The sequence below is a fragment of the Poecilia latipinna genome, unplaced genomic scaffold (genome assembly GCF_001443285.1).
Source record: "Poecilia latipinna isolate Pla-1442-1.1 unplaced genomic scaffold, P_latipinna-1.0 Scaffold782, whole genome shotgun sequence".
Taxonomy (NCBI): Eukaryota; Metazoa; Chordata; class Actinopteri; order Cyprinodontiformes; family Poeciliidae; genus Poecilia; species Poecilia latipinna.
The window spans coordinates 497,156-517,436 of record NW_015113398.1 but is presented as its reverse complement, the minus strand read 5'-3'; the positions used below and the strand labels follow the sequence as shown (position 1 = coordinate 517,436).

Below are 20,281 nucleotides of genomic sequence, written 5' to 3'. Positions count from 1 at the left end.
AAAACCTGTTAATTAGTGACTTTTATAGTAGCCGAAAGGTTGAATTGTGGAGTGAAACACACCTCAGTTGGAGCTGAACTAAAGCAGGAAACAGTTTGTGATCGTTGGTTCCTGCAGAGAGACTCCCAGACGATCAGATTCACCTTCAGACCAAACTAGCAGCTTCCTCTGAGTGAGTCCAGCTGCAGGAGAGAAAAGTGGAAACCTCCAACTCTGCTGCTTCAAGCTGCTCACACTGAAGGTGAGTTGGACCAAAACACTCAGAGTCACTTTGAGGGAAGTTAGTAGAGGAGGGATGGAGCCGAGACTGACTGGACCTTCTGTGTTTTCAGCTTCACTCAGAGACAAAATGGCTTCCAGATTAGAGGAGGATCTCTGCAGTCTGCACTCTGAGAAACTCAAACTCTTCTGTCTGGTCCATCAGCAACCAGTGTGTGTCATGTGTAGAGATTCAGAAAATCACATCAACCACAGTTTCAGACCCATCCATGAAGCTGCTGGGGATCACAGAGAGAATCTGAAAACATCTCTGGAAAATTTAAAGATGAACCTAGAGCTCAGAAAGAAAGTTCAAGAAGATTTTGATCGGTCAGCAGAACACATGGAGATGCAGGCCGAGGACACAGAGAGGCAGATTGTTGAGCAGTTTAAGAAGCTTCATCAGTTTCTAGCAGAGGAAGAGGAGGCCAGGCTGGTTGCACTGAGGGAGGAAGAGGAGCAGAAGAGAGGGATGATGGAGGAGAAGATGGAGGGGGCTCTGAGCAGAGAGATAGCAGCTCTTTCAGACGCAGAGCCACAGAGGAGGAGCTGAGAGCTGCAGACGTCTCATTCCTGCACAACTACAAGGCTGCAGTGGAAAGAGTCCAGTGCTGCCCCCTGCTGGAGGATCCACAGCTGCCCTCAGGAGCTCTGATAGACCAGGCCAAACATCTGGGCAACCTGGCCTTCAACATCTGGAGCAACATGGAGACCATGGTGACCTACACTCCTCTGGTTCTGGACCCAAACACCGCTGGGTCAAAGGTCATCCTGTCTGAAGATTTGACCAGTTTGACTTCAGGACACAAACAGCAGCTTCCTGATAATCCAGAGAGATTTAAGTCACGGTCTGTCCTGAGCTCTGAGGGTTTTAACTCAGGGAACCACAGCTGGGATGTTGAAGTTGGAGACGGTGAAGGATGGGCACTTGGTGTGATAGCAGAGTCTGTCCAGAGGAAGGCAGACATAGAGTCTTATTTGGCTGTAGGATTCTATAAAGGTGATTATTCAGCAGAGGCTCCATCAGCTGATCCCATAGATCTGTCAGTGCAGAAGAAACTCCAGAGGATCAGAGTGAATCTGGACTGGGATGGAGGAAAGCTGTCGTTTTCTGATCTGGATACTAACACACACATACACACCTTCACACACACCTTCACTGACAAGATGCTTCCATTCTTCAACACTTGGGATCAGTTTAAGATCTTACCAATGAAGATCTCAGTGATCAAACAGCTTGGCCCCCTTTTTACAGCCTAATGAATCATTGAATAATGCAACAACCCCATTTATATTCTCTACTGTCTGAATGCCTGTAGATTCAATCAATGTCTTTTTCATCCAACATTTCTGTTAAAAATATAACATCAATGTTGTGCTCAGTGATGAAGTCATTAATTAAAAATAAGGATGTGACATTTATAAATCCAGTTTTAGTGTTAGATACATTTTCAGAGGTTGCTTTAGACAGAGGAAAAATCTCAAGTTTTATTTTTGATAGCTGCATTTCATTTTATTGGTAATGTTATTTCTCTCACTAAATTTTTCTTTAGTCTTTTACTTTTGGTTGTAGGTGTTTTATGCCATCATGGCCAAAGTTCATCCAGACCATGTCCATATTGAGAGAGGCCTCTGACGATGTTTATTGCCTTCCTGAGACGGCAGCAAACATACAGCTCTAACACGATGGAGCAATCTCTACTGTGGTGTGAACTGTGTTCCCATCTTTAGTCATTCATTTATTTTTTCCATTTAAGTTTAGAAGTAAATAAATAAGGGTGAGTCAGGAGAAAACTGCTGAATGACTAAGTCGCTTTAAATCAAGGCTTATAATCCATTAGTTTAGAGGTGCTTTGATTAATAAGATTAATTCTTGTCTGGATTATAATTTTCATTTTATTCTGTCACTGCAATGTAATGTTTCTTACTTTGTGTGTTAATTGTGTTATATGTGTGTTAATGTAAAGCTACTGTGAATGTGCTTCGCTAATAAACTTGTTTTAATTTCAATCAAATCAAAAGTAGGTCACAAATCCAAAGGTATAATTTACATTTGTAATTAAACAATAAGAAACACAAACTGAACTAAAAAAATTACTTATAGAATAAAAGTTTTTTATACTTTTCATACTCATTCAGGGTGAATTTGATAAAACTGGGTTTTATTTCAATCATCCCGTCGGTCAGTTGATCTGAATCCAGAGTCCAAATTCATAGAAGCTGTAAAACATAACATTTTCTGACATCACTCTGACCTATGGAAACCCAAAGTGTGCAATGGTGGGGAAAAAAATCAATATTGTTCAAATATTTAATCTTCAAAAGCATAAAAAAAATGTATAGCCAAGTAATTTATAGAGGATGAAACCTTTTAAAATACATGCCTGACTTTTGCATGAAACTGAACAAATTTACAAATATTAAAGAAAATGATTTACAAAAAACAGACAATAAAGAGTCATTAGATCAAAACTTTGAGATTTAATACTTTACTAATGTGTGAGCAGGGTAAAAAATGTATTGACATATTTTCAAATATCTTGTTAAATTATTTTCTGAGTTTCTGTCTAACACTTTTTTATTTTTGCTTTGTTTTAATAAAGTTTTGTTCAGCACAGAACCGGTTCAAACTCAGCAGCGAAACCAAAACTCTTCAGAGCCATGCTCACTGGAAGACTACACTTCCCATGATCCTCTGGTCTTCCGAGCGCTTTTCAGCTTCCTCTGGGCGTCTCTGTGCTTCTTGCGGTATTCCTGAGAAAACGAATAAAAGAAAATGTATTTATTAAATCTGCCTTATTTGACTAGAAACTTATTTCTGACTGTTCTGTTCTCTGCAGAAGGATCAGAGCTGAAATGTTCTGTGATAAACAACCATGTGGGTCAGACTTTTCATTTTCCTGCTTCTGATCTCAGATCCAACATGTAAAGATATTTCTGCAGCTTGTTTGATTTAAAGCAACTGCAGTCTGAAACACATTCATTCTGCCTCTAGAGAGCAACAAAGTGGACTTTAAGATCAGCTTTTTTTGGTGGAGCTGATAGAAACCTGTCTGAGCGTGCTGGTCCTCTCCTCCCACTCCTCCCTCTGCTCCTCCAGCTGGGAGGTCCGACAGAACAACCTGGGCCCCTCTGAAGGACGAAACAGAGAGCTGAGATTAAACATGATTAAAAAACTCCAACAGAAGAGAAAAGTCAAGATGTAAAGATTTAATTCTCCAAAAAACATCAAACCATCATAAAGTGTCAGTAAGGAGCCCAGAAGGCTGACCTCACCTTTCAGTCTGTGGTCATCAGAAGAGAAGAAGAAGAAATCAGGCTGTGACGGCGTCTCCTCCCTGTTAAAGATGAAAACGAATGGAAGAGATTTAATCTGAATTCCAAGTGATTATTTTATCTTCTCCAGAGCCTCCAAAGAGCAAAACGTTACTACAGGAAGATAAAGTGTTTACAGAGAATAAATGTGTTGATCTATTAAGGAAGAAACTCCATAACTGAGTTAGTTGTTTTTTTTACACAACTGATAAATAAATGCAGGTTATTTATTGTTTACTGGTAGATTTATCCACCAATCACGAGAAAGCTGGTAAATCAAAGTCAAACCTGCTGGTTTCCTCTGATCACATTCAGGTTTGGATTATTGGAGAAAATAAAACCAAACTGCAGCAGTTTGCAGGATTTTTCCCTCACTTTGTGTTTTTAGCCTCAACGCTGCTCTGCTGCTCCTCGTGCTCCTCCTCCTCCTCCTCATCTTCCTCAAGCTCGTCCTCAGAGCTGCTGTCATGGAAACGTGGGTCTTGGTGCCAGGAGACCTTCGGCGCCTGGATCTTCTCAGTTTTGTACTCCGCTGTTGGGAAGATTGAAGAGATGAACAGAGATCTGCTCCATCTGTGGGTCTGGTGAGCGGATCTGATGAGACTCACCCGTCTCTCCGCTTCCGGCTGCTGATTCGTCTCCAAAGAAGGAAAATCTGAATCCAGAGGATTCCTCCGACTTGGAGCTGGGATCAGCTGACAGGAGGGAGGGCAGCAGCTGTTCTTCCTCTCCTCCTCCCTCTTCTTCCTCCACTTTATCCCAGTTTGTCCCCTCCTCTCCCTCAGCAGAGCCGTCGTTCGTCTGGCCGAACACGGCCTTCAGGTCTCCGGACACCTGGAAATAAATCTCCTTGGAAACTTCAGGCAGCTTCTGAGCCTCTTCCCTCTTCTTCCTGCGGGCCGCCTTACTGCGAACAGAACAAACCTTCAGGAGTCTGACTCCAGTTTAAAGCTCTGATGATTTGTGGATCTTCTGAGTTAAACTTTCACAGAATCCACACAGATTCAGGTGATGAAAAGTCATGAGTGATAGGATGGCTGTGGTTCCTCTACCTCTCCTTTTTGGTTTCTTCTGTTTTGGTCTCGAATGCAGTGTGCTCCTCTTTGCTCGGGTCGTAGTGCAGCGCCGACACGTCTCTGGAGACACAAAAACTACGGATTTAAATCTGTTCAAACTCCACCTCTTAGTCCAGGTGGAGCTGGAAATCAGACTGACACCCACCTGAACTGCTTGGCTTTGCGGGACGTTTTGCTGCTGGCCTGTTGGCTGGTTCCGAGGACGCTCTGCAGGATGGATAGATTCTTCTTCTTCTCCTCCTCCAGAGCCTCTTCGTCCTCCATCGGACCCTTCTGAACTTCTGAAAAACAAAAAATGAAAAACCCTTCAGAAGGTAACAGAGGAAGGTTCATATTGTCCCACAGCTCCACAAAACAATGAAGTTCTCATTGGTTCTGATGGAGCGGGATGAGATCGGGATGAGATCAGGATGAGATCAGGATGTGATCAGGCTGCTACAGACGTCATGAAGCAATGAACCTAAAAGAATCAAACTGGTTCTGATTGAACTGAACTAGTTCTTGTTCAGTGAGAACTATTGTCATGATAACACATTTTGCTGGATGATAAATTGTCTCAGAAGTTATTGTAATAAACAATAATAACAATATTAATAATGCAATATAACATTCTCAAAGATCGATAAACTTTAATTTCTAATAACCTTTCAAATAATGGAATAGGAAGACATTTTAAATATCCAAAATAAATAAATAAAAAAAATGAAAACAATAAATAAATGAATTATAATTATATTTATATAATTTATTTTATAAATAAAACTGTCCTTAAAAAAAGGAATAGTTGAGACAAAAACACCAAACTCAAGACTTTTGTCATCCAGTTTTTGATCTCCACTCCTCTTCCTCCCTCCTCTTCCTCCTGACTCAACCTTCATCCAAACCTTCTCACCTGTTTCCTCTTCCTCCTCTTCGTNGCTCCCACAGTTCTTTCATTAAAGAAGAAGCTCCAGAGGATCAGAGTGAATCTGGACTGGGACAGAGGAAAACTGACATTCTCTGATCTGGATACTAACACACACATACACACCTTCAAGCGCACGCAGCTTCAGTGAGAAGATGTTTCCTTACATCACCACTATGGACAAAGCAGAAATCTTACCGATTAAGATCTCAGTCAGCAAACAGCAGCTCTGATGAAACTCAGATGATCATCTGGTTGTTTTCATGAGCAGTTAAACGTTGAAAGCTCTGCTGATGGAAACAAACTGAGATCCAAACATCCAGAATCCCATTTGGTTCCTGATTATTTCCAAGGTTGGAGCGCCATCTGATGGACTCTTCCGGTACATCACTTTGTCAGATGTTTGTCATGAACTTCTGTGATTTTTTTCCCCTTTTGGCCATTGACTGTGTCATCTGTTCAGCTCGGATCAGATCATACTTAATTCATTTATCTGTTGACTCTTCTACCAGCCCTATTAAGAAAACATTTTTCTAAATGAATATACTTTATTTTTCCCTGTGGGATTAATAAAGTCTGTGACAGACTAGCGACCTGTCCAGGTGACCCCGCTTCTCGCCTGAAGTTCGCTGGAGAGGCACCAGCACCTCCTGACCCCACTAGGGACAAGGGTGGTAGAAAATGGATGGATGGAGGTTGGATTAATAAAGCATATTCATTCATAATCTGTCTGAAGGGACTTTCTTTTTAGTGACTGAAAATATTTTAGACGATAATTTAAATAAACAGGCATAAAACATAGCAAAAAATAAAAGACTTCTTGAACTTTAAGTGGAGAATGACAAGGTAACCTTAATTTGACATTTAATCAATGGACTTCAGATGTTTTAGAGAAATATAAGGCAAAATATGATCTATTAATTTTTACCTGGTTGAGCTGAAAGTAGAGCTAACTTGCTTTCTTGCCCAATTGAAATGTTTCATATCAAAATATCACACAAAGATAATCTGAAAATAGGTTTTTAAATAATTGGAGGGAAAACATCAATTTAGGAAAATGTGAGGTAAACCTTCACCTAATAACTGGTTGTTCCACGTAAACAAAGTAAAAACAGACTCATTTAATTTGAAAATTTTTTTTTTTTTATTGAATGAAAGACTTCACACAAAACTGTCTGCATTAACATAAGAAACCCGACATCAAACATGCTTATCATCTCTAATCTACGGAAGCCTCTAAGGGACACGGAGGGTTTTTTTCTTTTGCGTTCTCACGCAGTAATGTACCAGTCTGTCCATGCGGCATCTTGAATACTGAAAGTCTATTGTAAGGATTTTCCATCATCTGTTAGTGTGATATCTGAAGTTTTACACCTTTTCTGTAAAGTTTAGAAAAAAAAATACTGTCTGGAGTATTTTTGAGTTATTTTCGTGGTTTAATAAAGTCATTTGAGTTTTGACTGTGTCCTTTAATAAATTGATGTTTCCTATCTCAATCTTACACAAACATGAAAACGCAATTAATAGACTGATTTTCAATAAGATTTTTACAGAGGAAGGGAAACTTACAGTCTGACAGAGAAAATAATGTATAAAAAGTTTTTTCTTTTTTACTGAGGCTCTTTAAAGGCGTGTGAACTTTTAAATTAACTTATTAAACTGTGACTGTACAGAACAGACCGGGATGCGTTTGCTAATTTATTGCGAGGAAACGCAAAAGAAAAAAACGTTCCCGAATGTCCCTCAGGGGCCTCCGTACAGAACACTTAAATAAAGTTAAACTTGACAGAAACGCTGTCAGGGACCCGGATTTAACCGCCATCTTCTTCGTCACTCCTGCTGCTGCTTCTCAGGCATCATCACCATCACCTCCCCCTCCATCACCACCTTGTCCTTGGCGGAGCACGTCACCGCAATGAAGGCGAACGACATCTTGATTTTACGCACTTCCGCCTCGGCCAGAACCTCCTCGCCGACGAAGAGCGGTGCCGGGAAGCGGATCTCCTGGTACAGGAAGACGCAGCCGGGGCCGGGCATCCGGGTGCCGAGCACCGCCGACATCAGGCCGTTGATGAGGACGCCATGGACGATGGGCGCCTCGAAGGACGTGGTGCTGGCGTAGGCCGGGTCGACGTGGAGCGGGTTGGTGTCGCCCGTTAGCTCGGCGAACAGCTCCACGTCGCGCGCCGAGAACGCTTTGGTGATGGAAGCGCGCTGGCCGACGTGGAGGCGACGTCCTAGGGGCGAGGCCAAAGGGAGGCGGAAAGGGCGCAGCCTGACGCAGAGCGGTGTCCAGGCTGACGTCATCCTGCTTCAGTCCAGCTGCAGGTCGCGGCTGTTTCCTGTCAGCGCCAGGAGGAACGGAGACACCTGAACGCACCATGAGGTCAGAGTCAGCAAATAGTTTATTTCTATTCAAGTGAGTTGTAGTTTTAATCAGCAATAGAAATATAACAGGAAAAATAGATATTAAAATGAATTAAACATATGTAACAAAAATTAAAGAAACTTGACAATATAAATGTTTTAAAATACAGTGAACCAATAAAAAAGAGTTGTTCATAAAAAGATTGTTAAATAAAAAAAAAATCTAATACAGTAAACATAAATATTAACCTTGAACATGTAGCTGTACAAATAAAAGAATAAAATTAGAAAATTCCCTCACCTTGAAGAAACTTAAAAGCTTTATGGCTTTCATGGTAGTTCTGTTATTTTTACTCAAATAAAATCACATCAAGTTAAAACTTTTAGCAAATGTTGATGCAGGTCAGGTTTTCTGTTTTGGCTAAATTCTCTGGTTAGTTTTTAAGCCACAATTATAAGTTTGAATGATGGAAATGAATGTTTTCCCTTATAATAATAAACAGAACTTTATGTTGGGTTATTAAATAAAATCCATTACAAAAATTTAAAATTGCTCAAATAAAATTAAATCAAGCTAAAACTTTTAGCAAACTGTGTATGTTGGTCAGAATTTGTTTTTAGCTAAATCGCTTTGGTTATTTTTCATCAATAGTTATTAGTTAAATGTTGGAAATAAACACTTAAACTTCTTTCTACAAATAAAGAAAAACAGAACATTAAGTCGGATAAAGATAAATAAAGAAATAAATAAAAATTTCAGCTGGAACCGCTCACATCTGAACCTGAGTTTAGGTTCTGCAGCAGAGTCCGGTCCAGATCACGGATCCATGTTGTTCCTTCAGCACTTTGGCTCCATTTCTGCTCTGGAGTCGAGAACAAACCGACTTTTTGAGCTGAAAGTGGTTCTGATACGGCTTCCTGTTCGCCCGGCGATGGGCGGGGCAGCAAGGTTTTCCCTGCTGATAGGAGCCACAAAGTTTGCCAAGATCGCAGCAAAAGTCTTAGAGCTGCAGCAAGCACCTTCCTCACATGATCAGCCAATCAGCATCAAGATGGAAACATGATCAGCCAATCATTTTGGACATTTTAAATCTTATAGGGAAAGATTTTTAAATCTTCTTAAACTGGAAACCGTTAGTCACAACACACAGTCTGTTATTTGTCATATTTACTTTTATTGTTATTTTTGTTGAATGTTAATGGAAAGTGGGACCACAAACATCCACTGATGTTGACTAAAGTCCATTATTAAAGTTAGAAATTTGACTTTGTATTTTAGCACCTTAAAATTGGGCCTCTGTCTCTTTAAGAAGCTCCTGCTCTGTCTGAAGCTCCTCCTTCAGGAAGTCATCCCAACATGGCTCCTTTTTTTTTTTTTTTTTTTACCAGTTGCTCTGAGAAGTAGCTCCTATAAGGAGCTCAGCAGATGTTTGCTAATTGCTACTGGCGAGTCTGAAGGAGCTGAGTGGGGGAGGAGATGAGTCTAGAAGGCGGGGCTACGTCCAACCAGGGGTTTTGAATAGCTGAATTGTTGCCATGGAGATTAAAGGTTAGGTATGCTAGGTATGTAATGCTACAACATGATGGAAAATTAAAAAAAAAAGTCGATTTAGCATGATACTGCCCCTTTAAATTTGAAAAGCACTGATGAATGAGATGTGCTGACCTGCAGAACCCTGAAGGCGCAGACCCGGTTCTGGTAGAACCCCTGCAGGGTGAGGGAGCTCCACAGCTTCACCAAACCCCTGAAACAGAAACCAGAAGATAGAAATAAAAACCCAAACCGGCTCCAGGTTCTGCGGGCGGAGCCGGCTTCGGACCGGTACCTGCTGGGAACTCGCAGCAGAGCGGTTAACGTCTCCTCATCATACTTCAGCACGTCCACATTCAGCGCCGCTCCAACCTGAAGAACACCAGCACCGAGTTATCAGAGGAAAGGTCCGGACCCAAGTGGCCGGACAGAACCGTGTGGATCCCACCTCTCCGAACAAACTCCTCAGGCAGGAAGTGATGAAAGTCTTCAGGTCAATGGCGCTCACTCTGGCCGACTCATCCTCCAGCACCCTGGGGGGGAGATGGGACTTAACGCGGGCAAACAGATCCTGCGCACAGGGTTCACAAACATTCCCAAAAAGCATTGACCTCTGACCTCCTTAGCAAACCCACAGACAATACTACAAGATATGTAAGCAAACAACAACTTTTTTATTCACTATTCAATAATTAGTACATCAATTTAGCTTAAATGCTAACATTACACTGTCTGATTTTAGACCACCAAAGAGTTCTGCGGCAGAAACTTTTATTATCAGATCATATATTATCACCAGATAATACCATTTTTCCTCACAATCTTCTCTTTTGATAAGAAAATATGTATTTTATATTAATCACATCAAATTGTATTTTATATCAACAGTTCTCATGGATTTTGTCTTGACAGAAACTTTTCCACTTCTTGCTGCTATTCTAGCTTGATTATTTTAAGAAAAAAAAAAGATTAACAAAAAGCAAACATGATGAACTTAAAATAAAGACATTTCTGGGATTCTATTTTTTATTTATTTATTTTTATTATTTTTATTACCTTCCTTTCAACTTTCTTAAGCCCCCACAGCGCCCTCCAGTGGCCCGCGGCCCCCACTTTGGCAAACGCAAATCTAGACAGCCAAAACTTACAGACGGACTTTGAGGTAGTGATGCGGCGAAGCGTTCTTCAGTACAACCCGTTGGTACCCAGAAGATTCTGCCTCCTCAGCGCCCGCTCTCATTTTCTACAGACTGGAAACTCTGAAGAAAAGAATAAATCAGAAACCTGAAGGATGCAATTATTTACATTTTTTCCCTACAGTCAGTGAACACACCACAGCTCCTGTATTAACAGGTTTTCCTGCACAAAGAGTTTTAGTTTTAATGAATGATTGGGAGGTTTTTATTTACAGAAATGTATTCAAAGTTTTTCAGGGTCTGGATCATTAATTGGACTCAACAGAACCAGAACAGTGAAGAAATAGGAACATTTTAATCAAGTCTGTTAGCATTCAAGCTAATAGAAGCTAATTTTTAAACAACTATATTAATAAAAATCTTTTGGGCAAATCGCTGGACATAATAAAAACAAACGACGAGCCGGTTCCGAAAATTAAAAGATTCATAACTACAGAAACAAAATCATAAAAAAATTACAAGAAATCAAGACTGAAAATTTATTCTATTATCTACCCTTATTCCAAATAAAATGTAGGGCATGTAGTTTGAAATAAATAAAACAAAAATTATGCATGAGGAATCTACATTGTATATGAGTACCACTTTCCACAATGAGGGACAGAAAATGCTGAATTTTTTTAGGACATTTTAATTTTTAGCTGTAGAACGGATTAACGGTCGCCCGGAGAATCAAAAGTAGCGTCCTACTCAGACTGGACCATCGACAGATCTGAAACACCGACAGACTGGAGTCACACCTTCCAACCCCAGGAGGAGGTCAGGGCGGAGCAGCGTGGAGCTCCAGGCCGTTAGAACATCTCTGGATCGGATCAGGATCTCCTGAACGCTGACGGAACACCATTAACTGTTTTTACTTACCGTCTACATGTCCGTGGAAAGCGAACTGCAGCGTGTTTACCCTGCCGCCATCAAAGTCATCGACACATGCGCACCTACCTCACAATTCTCTGTAAACAGGACGTCTCACTCTGTCACAGGAACCGATCTTGTTCGTTTTAATCGCAAGTTTTTCCTCAAACAGCAAACTTAACGTGGATATTCTTGGAGTATTTTGAATCTAAATGAACTGTATTATGTTGACCAGAGATAAAATTAATATTTGGGACATTTATATAAAAAAAATACAGTAAATTCTTGCTCAGATACGTTTTCTATGTTCTATAGCTTTTTTAAATATATTTTAAAAAGTAAAAAACAAATTTTTGTTCGGTATGTTATAAAATACTTACATTAAAAGTTTATCAGAATATTCCTTATCTGTTGCGCTGTATCTAATAGTATATGGTGTCTGGGGGGGGAATGCATGGACCGAAACATCTTGGATAGTTTGTTTACTCTTTGACAGAGCTGTTAAAACGGTGGAGGGTGCTGCCCTCCAGTGGCCAAATGATGTTACCGCACGCAAAAAAAAAACTCAAACCCAGTTTTCATTTTTCTTTTTTTACTAAATTTTTCAACCCTTGGGAAATATTTGTGCAAAACCATTCTGTTAACTCATTCATCAATATTTTTAGTTTACAAAAAGAATAACAATTAGTCAGGAATCAGAATTTTCCCTCAGTTCTGGTTTTTTGTCTCAAATTAAAATCATAATTTCTTCCCTATAAAAAAGGGAAAAAAAAGAAACTATTTTTCAGATGAAAAGTTAGTCAAATTCCTCCCATGGAATGATTTTTGCTAACAAGTTGAGACGCATCTGTCAGTTAAAATAAGTGCTGCAAGTTCTAGTTTTCCCTCCTCCACCGTTCAGGCTTCTTTCTTTGCTTTATTGTGGAAGTCCAGCACAAGGTTAGCAAATTTCCTCGGCCTCTCCAAGGCAATGGTGTGACCGCAGTTGTCCAGCAAATCCACCTGGCAGTGAGGAAGCGCCTTCTGGATCACTGTGGCTCCAGAAACATCCAGGATCTGGGAAAGTGGGGGCATTTGTAGAGATTTACTTAAATTCAAAGTGTAACTGGGTACAGAATCAAATGTTTTTGATATTCTGATTTCTGAAAATATATTTTAATATGTTGGGAGCTGAATGTAAGACTTTCCAGCACTGCTTTATTTACCCGGTCGTGCTTCCCCCAGATGACCTGCAGGGGCGCTGTGATCAGATTCAGGTGTTCCTGCAGCAAGTACCGAGACTTCTCCCCAACGATCGCCAAGAACACTAAGCATAAATAGTATTTGCACAGATTAAACCAACAGAGGAAACAGAAAAAACAAAATCAGACACTGACTGTCTGATGAAATGGCACCAGGATTAGTTTACAACTTGTTATAAGACACATAACCAGCAAATTGGTCATTTGTCTCATCTCATAATTTGCAATCTTTCGCAAATTATTCCCAGTAACACATAATTGTGAGCTTATTACAAATTTTTGGGAACTTTGCCCACCTCTGCTAAAAGTTCAGCCACATTTTTCACATTTCTGCCAACAAATCTCACATAAATACATTTTAATGAACAAGTTTGGTCTTGAAATGAAAAATAAAACACTTTAGCAACTTGTGTCTTTATTTTATTTAAATCTGAGGAACGATGGGGAGTGAAAACAGGAAGACTGACCTTCTCTGTAGAAGTCGTTGTTTGGGATCCTGTTGGCCAGGAGGCCCCGGAGGAACTGCAGGAGCAATCAGAGCACCATGTCTGTTAGCCCGCGCCGCGGAAGGAAGCCTGGAGGGCTCAGTGCCGTACCTGGCGGGGGATTTTAGGCGGTTTATAGCAGCACAGCTTCAGCATGGCCTCCAGCTCCTGCATAGAGGTGGGGATAAGCGGGATGGGTTTGCTGGGCGCGTTGGGCGTCTCCAGGTCCAGCTCCTTCAGAAGAGCGATGAAGCTGGAGTCTGTGGGGTAATCCAGACCTGCAGGGAGGCGAGGAGGAGCAGAAAGCACCGGCAATGATGCAAAATTAAAATACCCAACGTTTCTGAAGCCAGAAAAATATAAATTTTTTGATTTTCTGATTTTGATGTTTTTTGTGGAAAATGTTGTTATTCATTGAAGATCCAAAACTTTCAAATAATTGTACATATTTTCAGTATTAAAAAAAATTTCACTGAGTTTTCAGATTCTATGGGCTTGAATGAACAAATTTATTCTTTTATATATAAAAAAAAGATTTGGTAGCTTTTTATTTGAAGGGGAGCGAAGACTGACATAACAACATGAATGTTCAGTCCTGCTGCCATGAAGCGTCATCCAGTAAATACTGACACTTTTAGTGCAAAGTAGCATTAAAAGTGTCATTATTTACACAATGACTCTTCGTGATAACACTATTAAACACGTCTTATGTCCACCAATTCAAGTAAACTGCTACCAAAGATTTGAGTTACTTTCTTTCAAACACTTGCTTTATTTAGCCAAGTTTAATAAATTAGATAAAAGCTGGTTTCCATCTGCACCTGTGATGGAATGGCCAAATTCGTATCATTCTTGATACACAAAAACACTGCAAGGGCCACAAAAGGCCCTGGCGCCACACTTTGGACACCCCTGCCTTGGAAGTTTACAGGAAGTGAAACCTGAAGAAAGCTGCAGATTTACCTGCTGGACACACCAAGGTGAGGCTGCAGACGTCAGCCGGGTAAAGACCGGCATAGACGCCCGCCACGTTCCCGCCCATGGAGGTGCCGACCAGGTGGAACGGCGACTTATCCAGACCGACGCTGCGGACGAACTGAGCAGACACAAAACAGACAGGCGGCCATTTTCAACATGCTGATGGAGGTTCATGATATAGAAGCCAGAGTTATAACAACTCTGGATTTTCATTATAATTTAGTTTTATTGTGACTGTTTAATTCAGTTAGTTTTAATCAGTTTTTAGAGCGTGTTAGCTAGTTTCTATTAGTAATTTTTAGTTAAATCTTGTTTAGTTGTAGCTTACTTTTTATAGTAGTTAGTTATTTCATACTTTGGATCATTTTTAGGGGCAGAATTCAAAGTATCCTGATTATGTTTACATCGATTGGGTAATAAATTATCAACAGAAGATACTATTTTCAAAAAAATATTACTTTGTTGTTGAACAACCAACTGATTCTGCAGTTTTCTCCCAGATTTTGTTGTTGTCTTTTTAGGGACTAGTGTTAGCGCCACCTGGAGGATTATGGACTGCCGTAATTTATCAACAACTAACATAAACTGCTTGTGTGTTTAAAAACAATAATCAATTTAACATCAGTCTGAAAAGCTAATAAATAGATTCATAAACGCAACAATGAAGCTAGCCTAGCCTAGCCTAGGATGCTAAACAACCAGTTTCTGTCTGCAACAGGTGATCAGTCATTTCCTCTGATGCATACTGATCTATACTTTAATGTCTCCATAGGAGACATTGTTGCTAATCGAAGCTGCTACCACATAAACACTCTACAAATAATAAAAACATTAAAGCCACAACAAAGTTGAGTTTTGGACCATGTGGGATTTGTGAGCTACATGGAGTCCAAAGCCAGCAGCTTCCTGTCTGAGGCTGGATACTTTTCCATCAAAATTCAAGTTTGCTGAATAAAAGCTGTTTCTGGAGGTCATTTCAGTAGTGAAACGAGGGCCGACTGTGGCTCAGTGGGTAAGGCAGTCGTCTGGTGATTGGAAGGTTGTAGGTTTGATTCCAGCTTCCTCCTGCCACATGTTGATGTGCCCCTAGGCACTCAACCCCAAATTGCCTACCGGCAATCGGTGTGTGAATGTGACTCCAGTGTAAAGTGGTGAAAATGATTTTTGTTTGTGTTTCTACCGTCTCTATCTGCAGGCGGATGGAAGCGTTGCACCGACCTGATGGACTCGCCTGGCTTGACCCTGGATGCTGTAATCTTCTGCCCCGGTTCGACTCGTCCCTTCATGTCCAGGCATGTCCAAACAAACCACATGCAGGTTTCTGGGGAGGTACTGGAAGCAAGAAGCAAACATAAACAATAATGTTCTGATCCTTCTATTGCCTTAATTGAAGCAAATAAATCATTAAATAAATCAGAATTTATGTTGCAACCATATTATTGAGCAAAAACTGACAGAACGTAGAAACTGTGGGTTGAAATTAAAGTAGTGCAACTACGAAGTCTGGTTTGGTTTGAATGCAAAAGCAGGAAGTGAACTACACCGCAGGGCATTCTGGGTAAATACAACCAAAGCTAACGTGCTAGCCTAGCGCTAGCAGCAGAAATGGCTCCTGGTCTTTAGCCTAAAGAGAAATCCTCCAACGTTAAAATCTGACGCCTCCATCTTGTTTCCATCTGGTGAAGAAGGAAGTTGCTCTCAGTGTCTTCAGAGGTTTTTGTGTCGTTTCCTTCAGTGGTTCTTGGTGCAGCGCCCCCACAGGCCAGGAGGAGAACAGGTTGGTTTGACTCAGAACCACAGCAGCTGGAGGAGGAGCAGATGTTCTGGTTCTAGTAGAACCGGGTCGACCGGGTCTACCGGGAGGGAAAACAGCCCAATTCTGAGTCTCACTGACTGTCTATAAGAAGCCCTCCTGGGTTAATTGCACTGGTTTCAACTCATTACCTGGAGAAAAGACACCTGTCCTCAGCCAACCAATCAGATTCCACCAACCTGCCTCCAATAAAGGCTCTGAACAACTTTGGCTAAAACTTATGAAGAAATATCAAATATTTTTTAACTATAGACAATTAAAAAAAATGCTGAGCTTAGTCGTTTTTTCCATTTATTAGACTCCCAAGTCAGAATGAGATCGAGTATGAATAATGTTTTCAGATCTATTTTTCTTCTTGAGATTGCAAATTGTCTGTTTTAATATTTTGCAAACTTTTTAAGTTTTTGTCTCTTTCTTAACCTAAAACTAGGAATAAAAAGGTGGTTCTGAACAAACGACATCAAATTTCCTTTCAGAAAGATGATGCAACGTTCGCTGCTCTGAACGATGAACTGATTATAAACATGGCCATCCCAACTGGATCCAGAGCCAACCTGGTCCAGAAGTACAGAGACCTCAGAGGCTCTGGACCAAAGATCAGAGTTACAGTTTTCTGTTGTATCAAACACTGATCTAATGCAGTAAAATGCAAATTAATCAATTCAATGGGATTTTCTTGTTTTTAGATTCCGTGTCATGGAGTTGAGGCGAGTTGCATTTTCATGACGAAAGTTACAGGCATTGTCGTTTGTTAGAAGCAGGAAAACCTGAAAAATCTGTTCCAATATTCCTTCCTTTCCTTTCTGTTTGGGCTTGTTCTGCAGCAACAGAACCTGCGTAATCTGGAGAACCGGGTCGGGAACATGACAAGAACCCGAAACGCAGCAGTTCATCAACAACAGCATGACTGGAAAAGTGGCTTAGTCAAAGTTCAGATCTCAACTTGACTGAAATGCTTAGTTGGGACCTTAACGATGTGAAGTGGTGTGTGTGTGTGTGTGTTACCATGACAACAGGCAGCCACATGTCCTTGGAGGCGGTGAACCCGTGCAGCAGAAGCAGCGACGGTGTGGCGCCCCCTGGTGTCCCGCGGGTGGTATAACAGAAGCGGTAAGTTCCACTGTGACAGTAACGGACCACCATGCCCTGCAAGCGGCGATTGTACCTGACAGGAGAGCAGCGGGTTAGACCCAGCAACCCAGAACCGACCTCTGACCTCTGGATCCAGAGCGTCCTTCCAAACAGTCAGGCTTTCCTCTAATCTGGTTCTGATCCACAGTTTTCCAGTCCTGAAGGTTTTGTTTTTGGATGTTAGCCGTTTTATTCGGGACCAGAACATGGCGCCACCATCTGAACCAAGCCGTCCCAATTCAACTGATTGAATTGGGAATTGAATTGAATTTTTGCCCTCAAGAGAAAAAAGCTAACATGATAAAATAAATTTATTTAAAAATATGCTATTAAAACACAGAAAAAAGATGTTTTATATTATTTTTATAGTTGGTAGCCATTTTTCATCTCTTCCTGCTGTTGGCTGCCCCCAGTTGGGGAATTGAAAGAAATTTAATGTTTTTCAGCTCATGTTACTTAAATAATTTAAATAATTAATTATTTAAAATATTTATAATAATAATTAAAATAATATGGCACACTTAAATACCACTCCACATTTCAAAATGTATTTTTTTATTTGCTGCTCCTGTATGGTGAAAATGAACAGTCATATTAACATTGGTACATTTTAAGCCAATTCTTCTTCAACTTTTATTTAACCAGGATAAGACTCATTCAGATCAAAGATTTATTTTACAGAAGTGTCCTGACATGATGCTAACGAGGGTTGGTAGCTTAGCTAAAGCATCTGGTGTTGACATGTTGGTATGGGGAGAGGGGCCCAAATGAAAATCTGCTCTGGGCCCCAAAAAGACTTGTACCGGCCCTGATCTGGATGTTGGTGAGGATCCTGCAGCCACAGAGACGAGCTGTTTATCAATAAACAGTCTGCTTTCATAATTCATTGCAAAAACAATAAAGCAGCTGAATATTTCTGGATCAGAAAATGTCTTTGTAAAAAGAGAAATTACATAAACCGAAGAAGAATGACGCAGATAGAAACCCAACATGAAGGTTATGACACTCATCGTTTCATGGCAGTAAACGGTTTATAGCAGCAATTTCCATCAACAGTTCTGAGAACACGAGTCAAACTAAAGGCCCTGGGGCCAAATCTGGCCCGTCACAGCTCATTCTGCGGCCCTCTTGACTCTAAAGAGCCACATGAATAAAACAAAGTTTTATTCATGTGGCATTTCTTTGATTGATACCATCTTAATCAAAGAAATGCAGATTTTTTTGCAGTGTGCCAAATTATATCAATGTAAAAAGATGTAAAAAGATATTCGATACTATTTAACTTTTATAAGTATAATGCAGAGACAGGTATTTATTTACATGTTTGTAATTTGTTAATGGGTTCCATCGATATTTTCTGCCACAACCAGCCCTTTGAGGACATTCACGATCTTGATATGAATGAGTTTGAAACCAGAACGTATGAAGAAGCGCTGACTTTACAGGATGAACATATTGAGGTGAAAGGTCATTCAGTGACTCATCAGCCGTGAGGCGTGAATGGAGGCGGCGCGTCCTGTGTGTGTTTACCAGTTGAAGGCCTTCAGCAGCACTCCGGGCCAGAACACGAAGGACGCAACGATGGCGAAAACAGGAACAAGCAGAACTCCTCCTGTTAGCACTAAGGTTTTAGCCCACGTTAGCTCCATCGCTGAAGCCTTGAAAACAACCAAACATCTGATCAGATCGTTTTTTCCTCCCGGATCTTTATCAATAAAACTGAACTTCAGCTGCAGTTCGGCCCGTCACAGTAACAAATGTCGCTGGACAATAAACTGTCCCAGGAGTTATCACAACAAACGATAAAGATGTCCTTAAAAAAAGGTTAATTGAGACCAAAACATTATGCTGAAGACTTTATCATCCAGTGTTTGGTAGAAAGAAAGAAAAAACAATCATGCAAATTAAAATTATTGAGCTTGTTTTAATCCATCATGTGATTAATTAATTTATTGATTATTGTGACAGGCCTGCAAGACGAACAGAACAGAAACAGTTTGCTAAAGGGTTTCTTTGTAAAGTGAACAAAAAAAGAAATGTTGGAATATTTTTCTTTATTGAGGTTACCAATATTTTAGAACATGTTTTGTTCATATATTTCATGTTATTTTAGTGCTTTTTGCTGCTATTGTTTTCATAATGCTGTTTCTAAACTGTTTTTCTTATTCAGTGGTTTTTACTTTTCATCATCCTGTGAAGCATTCTGAAACTATAATCATAATAAATGTTAAAAGCAGCCGACTGGGGGTGAATGAACAAACTAATTCACAAACTAGTGGCCTACATTAACCAACAAGAGGGGTCGGTAAGGTCACCATTTCTCCCCTGAAACACGGAGGTGGAGCGACGATGGTGTGGGACGAGAACATGGGACAAAATTCAACATTTTAAAATAATGATCCAGAACCCAAGATGGACTCAACAGGAACTAGTGGAGGTTCTGGACAGACAATCAGAAACCAGGTTCTGATCAGAATCAGTTGGGTTGTTTCTTATGATTTGTCAGAAAATCAATATTATCACCCAACTAAAAACCACCAATAAAAGAAAATATCCAGGAAAAATATCCATCAGAACGGAAGAAAGAGAAATGCTGCCAGCGTATGTAAACTTATGAGCAGCTTACCTCGACTAGTAGATCAAAGTGGGCGGGGATAAAACCGTAATACTAAAAAAAAAAAAAAAAAACCCGCTGGGAAAGTTTGCAGTGAAACTGGAGGATATTCTGGATTATTACAGGACTGTAATGTATTACTGGATTATCAGCAGCATATAAGGAAACTTCCCTCTGATTTTAATAACATCCAGCCTCTTAATAATTTTTTACCGAAGAGGAAAACCGTCCAAAGCCGGTGAACAACGACGGTTGCATAAAACCAGGACCGGCAGAATGAACGGAAAACCTGCACACCGTGAATCCCGTCCGAATAACACCTGAACAGAAACACCAGCAGAAGAGACAGAACCGAACCTGTTCAGCGCCTCCTGCTTCACTTCTCCCGACTCCTCTCTTCTCTTTCACCCAAATTACACAATCGTTGCTCAGCCTTTCATCCGCACTTAAAGAGAAACGACCGTGGTGCGTTCACGGACCGTGGGAAATGCGGCGGGGCTCCGTTTGAGATAAAAACAGA

At 40.6% G+C, this 20,281-nt stretch overlaps 3 protein-coding genes and 1 pseudogene across 8 annotated transcripts; 1 reads left to right on the top strand and 3 right to left on the bottom strand.

Moving 5' to 3' along the window:
* Positions 1 to 349: 349 nt before the first annotated feature.
* LOC106955990 (nuclear factor 7, brain-like) lies at positions 350 to 1,518 on the top strand (annotated as a pseudogene).
* Positions 1,519 to 2,719: 1,201 nt separating this feature from the next.
* Positions 2,720 to 5,570, bottom strand: LOC106956021 (nucleolar protein 8). The gene is made up of 8 exons (XM_015046535.1): positions 5,542 to 5,570; positions 4,795 to 4,930; positions 4,626 to 4,709; positions 4,182 to 4,480; positions 3,949 to 4,105; positions 3,535 to 3,596; positions 3,308 to 3,390; positions 2,720 to 3,012 (listed from the first exon to the last, which is right to left on the bottom strand). Exons 2-8 carry the CDS (start codon positions 4,911 to 4,913, stop codon positions 2,935 to 2,937), a joined length of 882 nt encoding a protein of 293 aa, XP_014902021.1. The 5' UTR covers positions 4,914 to 4,930; positions 5,542 to 5,570; the 3' UTR covers positions 2,720 to 2,934.
* A 1,589-nt stretch (positions 5,571 to 7,159) lies between these two features.
* On the bottom strand, positions 7,160 to 11,653 carry rpp14 (ribonuclease P/MRP 14 subunit). 4 transcript variants are annotated; one of them, XM_015046538.1, is made up of 6 exons: positions 11,509 to 11,653; positions 10,600 to 10,710; positions 9,900 to 9,984; positions 9,747 to 9,823; positions 9,587 to 9,665; positions 7,773 to 7,923 (listed from the first exon to the last, which is right to left on the bottom strand). In XM_015046538.1, the coding sequence occupies exons 2-6, from the start codon at positions 10,689 to 10,691 to the stop codon at positions 7,867 to 7,869; spliced, it is 390 nt and encodes a 129-aa protein (XP_014902024.1). In that variant the 5' UTR covers positions 10,692 to 10,710; positions 11,509 to 11,653; the 3' UTR covers positions 7,773 to 7,866. The 4 variants fall into 4 exon arrangements, with proteins under 4 accessions (XP_014902022.1, XP_014902023.1, XP_014902024.1 ...); XM_015046539.1 differs by lacking the exon at positions 11,509 to 11,653 and adding an exon at positions 11,388 to 11,482; XM_015046536.1 differs by lacking the exons at positions 9,747 to 9,823; positions 9,900 to 9,984; positions 10,600 to 10,710; positions 11,509 to 11,653 and having other exon boundaries at positions 7,160 to 7,923.
* A 421-nt stretch (positions 11,654 to 12,074) lies between these two features.
* On the bottom strand, positions 12,075 to 20,227 carry LOC106956020 (monoacylglycerol lipase ABHD6-like). Of its 3 annotated transcripts, XM_015046532.1 has the most exons (10): positions 20,119 to 20,227; positions 19,774 to 19,815; positions 18,678 to 18,805; positions 17,022 to 17,181; positions 15,422 to 15,535; positions 14,189 to 14,321; positions 13,337 to 13,503; positions 13,208 to 13,262; positions 12,705 to 12,805; positions 12,075 to 12,555 (listed from the first exon to the last, which is right to left on the bottom strand). In XM_015046532.1, the coding sequence occupies exons 3-10, from the start codon at positions 18,794 to 18,796 to the stop codon at positions 12,397 to 12,399; spliced, it is 1,008 nt and encodes a 335-aa protein (XP_014902018.1). In that variant the 5' UTR covers positions 18,797 to 18,805; positions 19,774 to 19,815; positions 20,119 to 20,227; the 3' UTR covers positions 12,075 to 12,396. The 3 variants fall into 3 exon arrangements, with proteins under 3 accessions (XP_014902018.1, XP_014902017.1, XP_014902020.1); XM_015046531.1 differs by lacking the exon at positions 19,774 to 19,815 and having other exon boundaries at positions 20,109 to 20,227; XM_015046534.1 differs by lacking the exon at positions 19,774 to 19,815.
* Between the last annotated feature and the right edge of the window lie 54 nt (positions 20,228 to 20,281).

Coding starts and splice junctions, on each gene's coding strand:
- LOC106956021 (XM_015046535.1), bottom strand. CDS start 4,913: ATGGAGGACGAAGAGGCTCTGGAGGAGGAGAAGAAGAAGAATCTATCC. Junction 4,481..4,625: donor GAAGAAACCAAAAAGGAGAG/GTAGAGGAACCA, acceptor TTCTGTTCGCAG/TAAGGCGGCCCGCAGGAAGA. Junction 4,106..4,181: donor AGCCGGAAGCGGAGAGACGG/GTGAGTCTCATC, acceptor TCTTCCCAACAG/CGGAGTACAAAACTGAGAAG.
- rpp14 (XM_015046536.1), bottom strand. CDS start 7,860: ATGACGTCAGCCTGGACACCGCTCTGCGTCAGGCTGCGCCCTTTCCGC.
- LOC106956020 (XM_015046531.1), bottom strand. CDS start 18,796: ATGGAGCTAACGTGGGCTAAAACCTTAGTGCTAACAGGAGGAGTTCTG. Junction 15,536..17,021: donor TGTGGCTGCCTGTTGTCATG/GTAACACACACA, acceptor TCTTGCTTCCAG/TACCTCCCCAGAAACCTGCA. Junction 13,504..14,188: donor CACCTTGGTGTGTCCAGCAG/GTAAATCTGCAG, acceptor GCCTCCCTGCAG/GTCTGGATTACCCCACAGAC.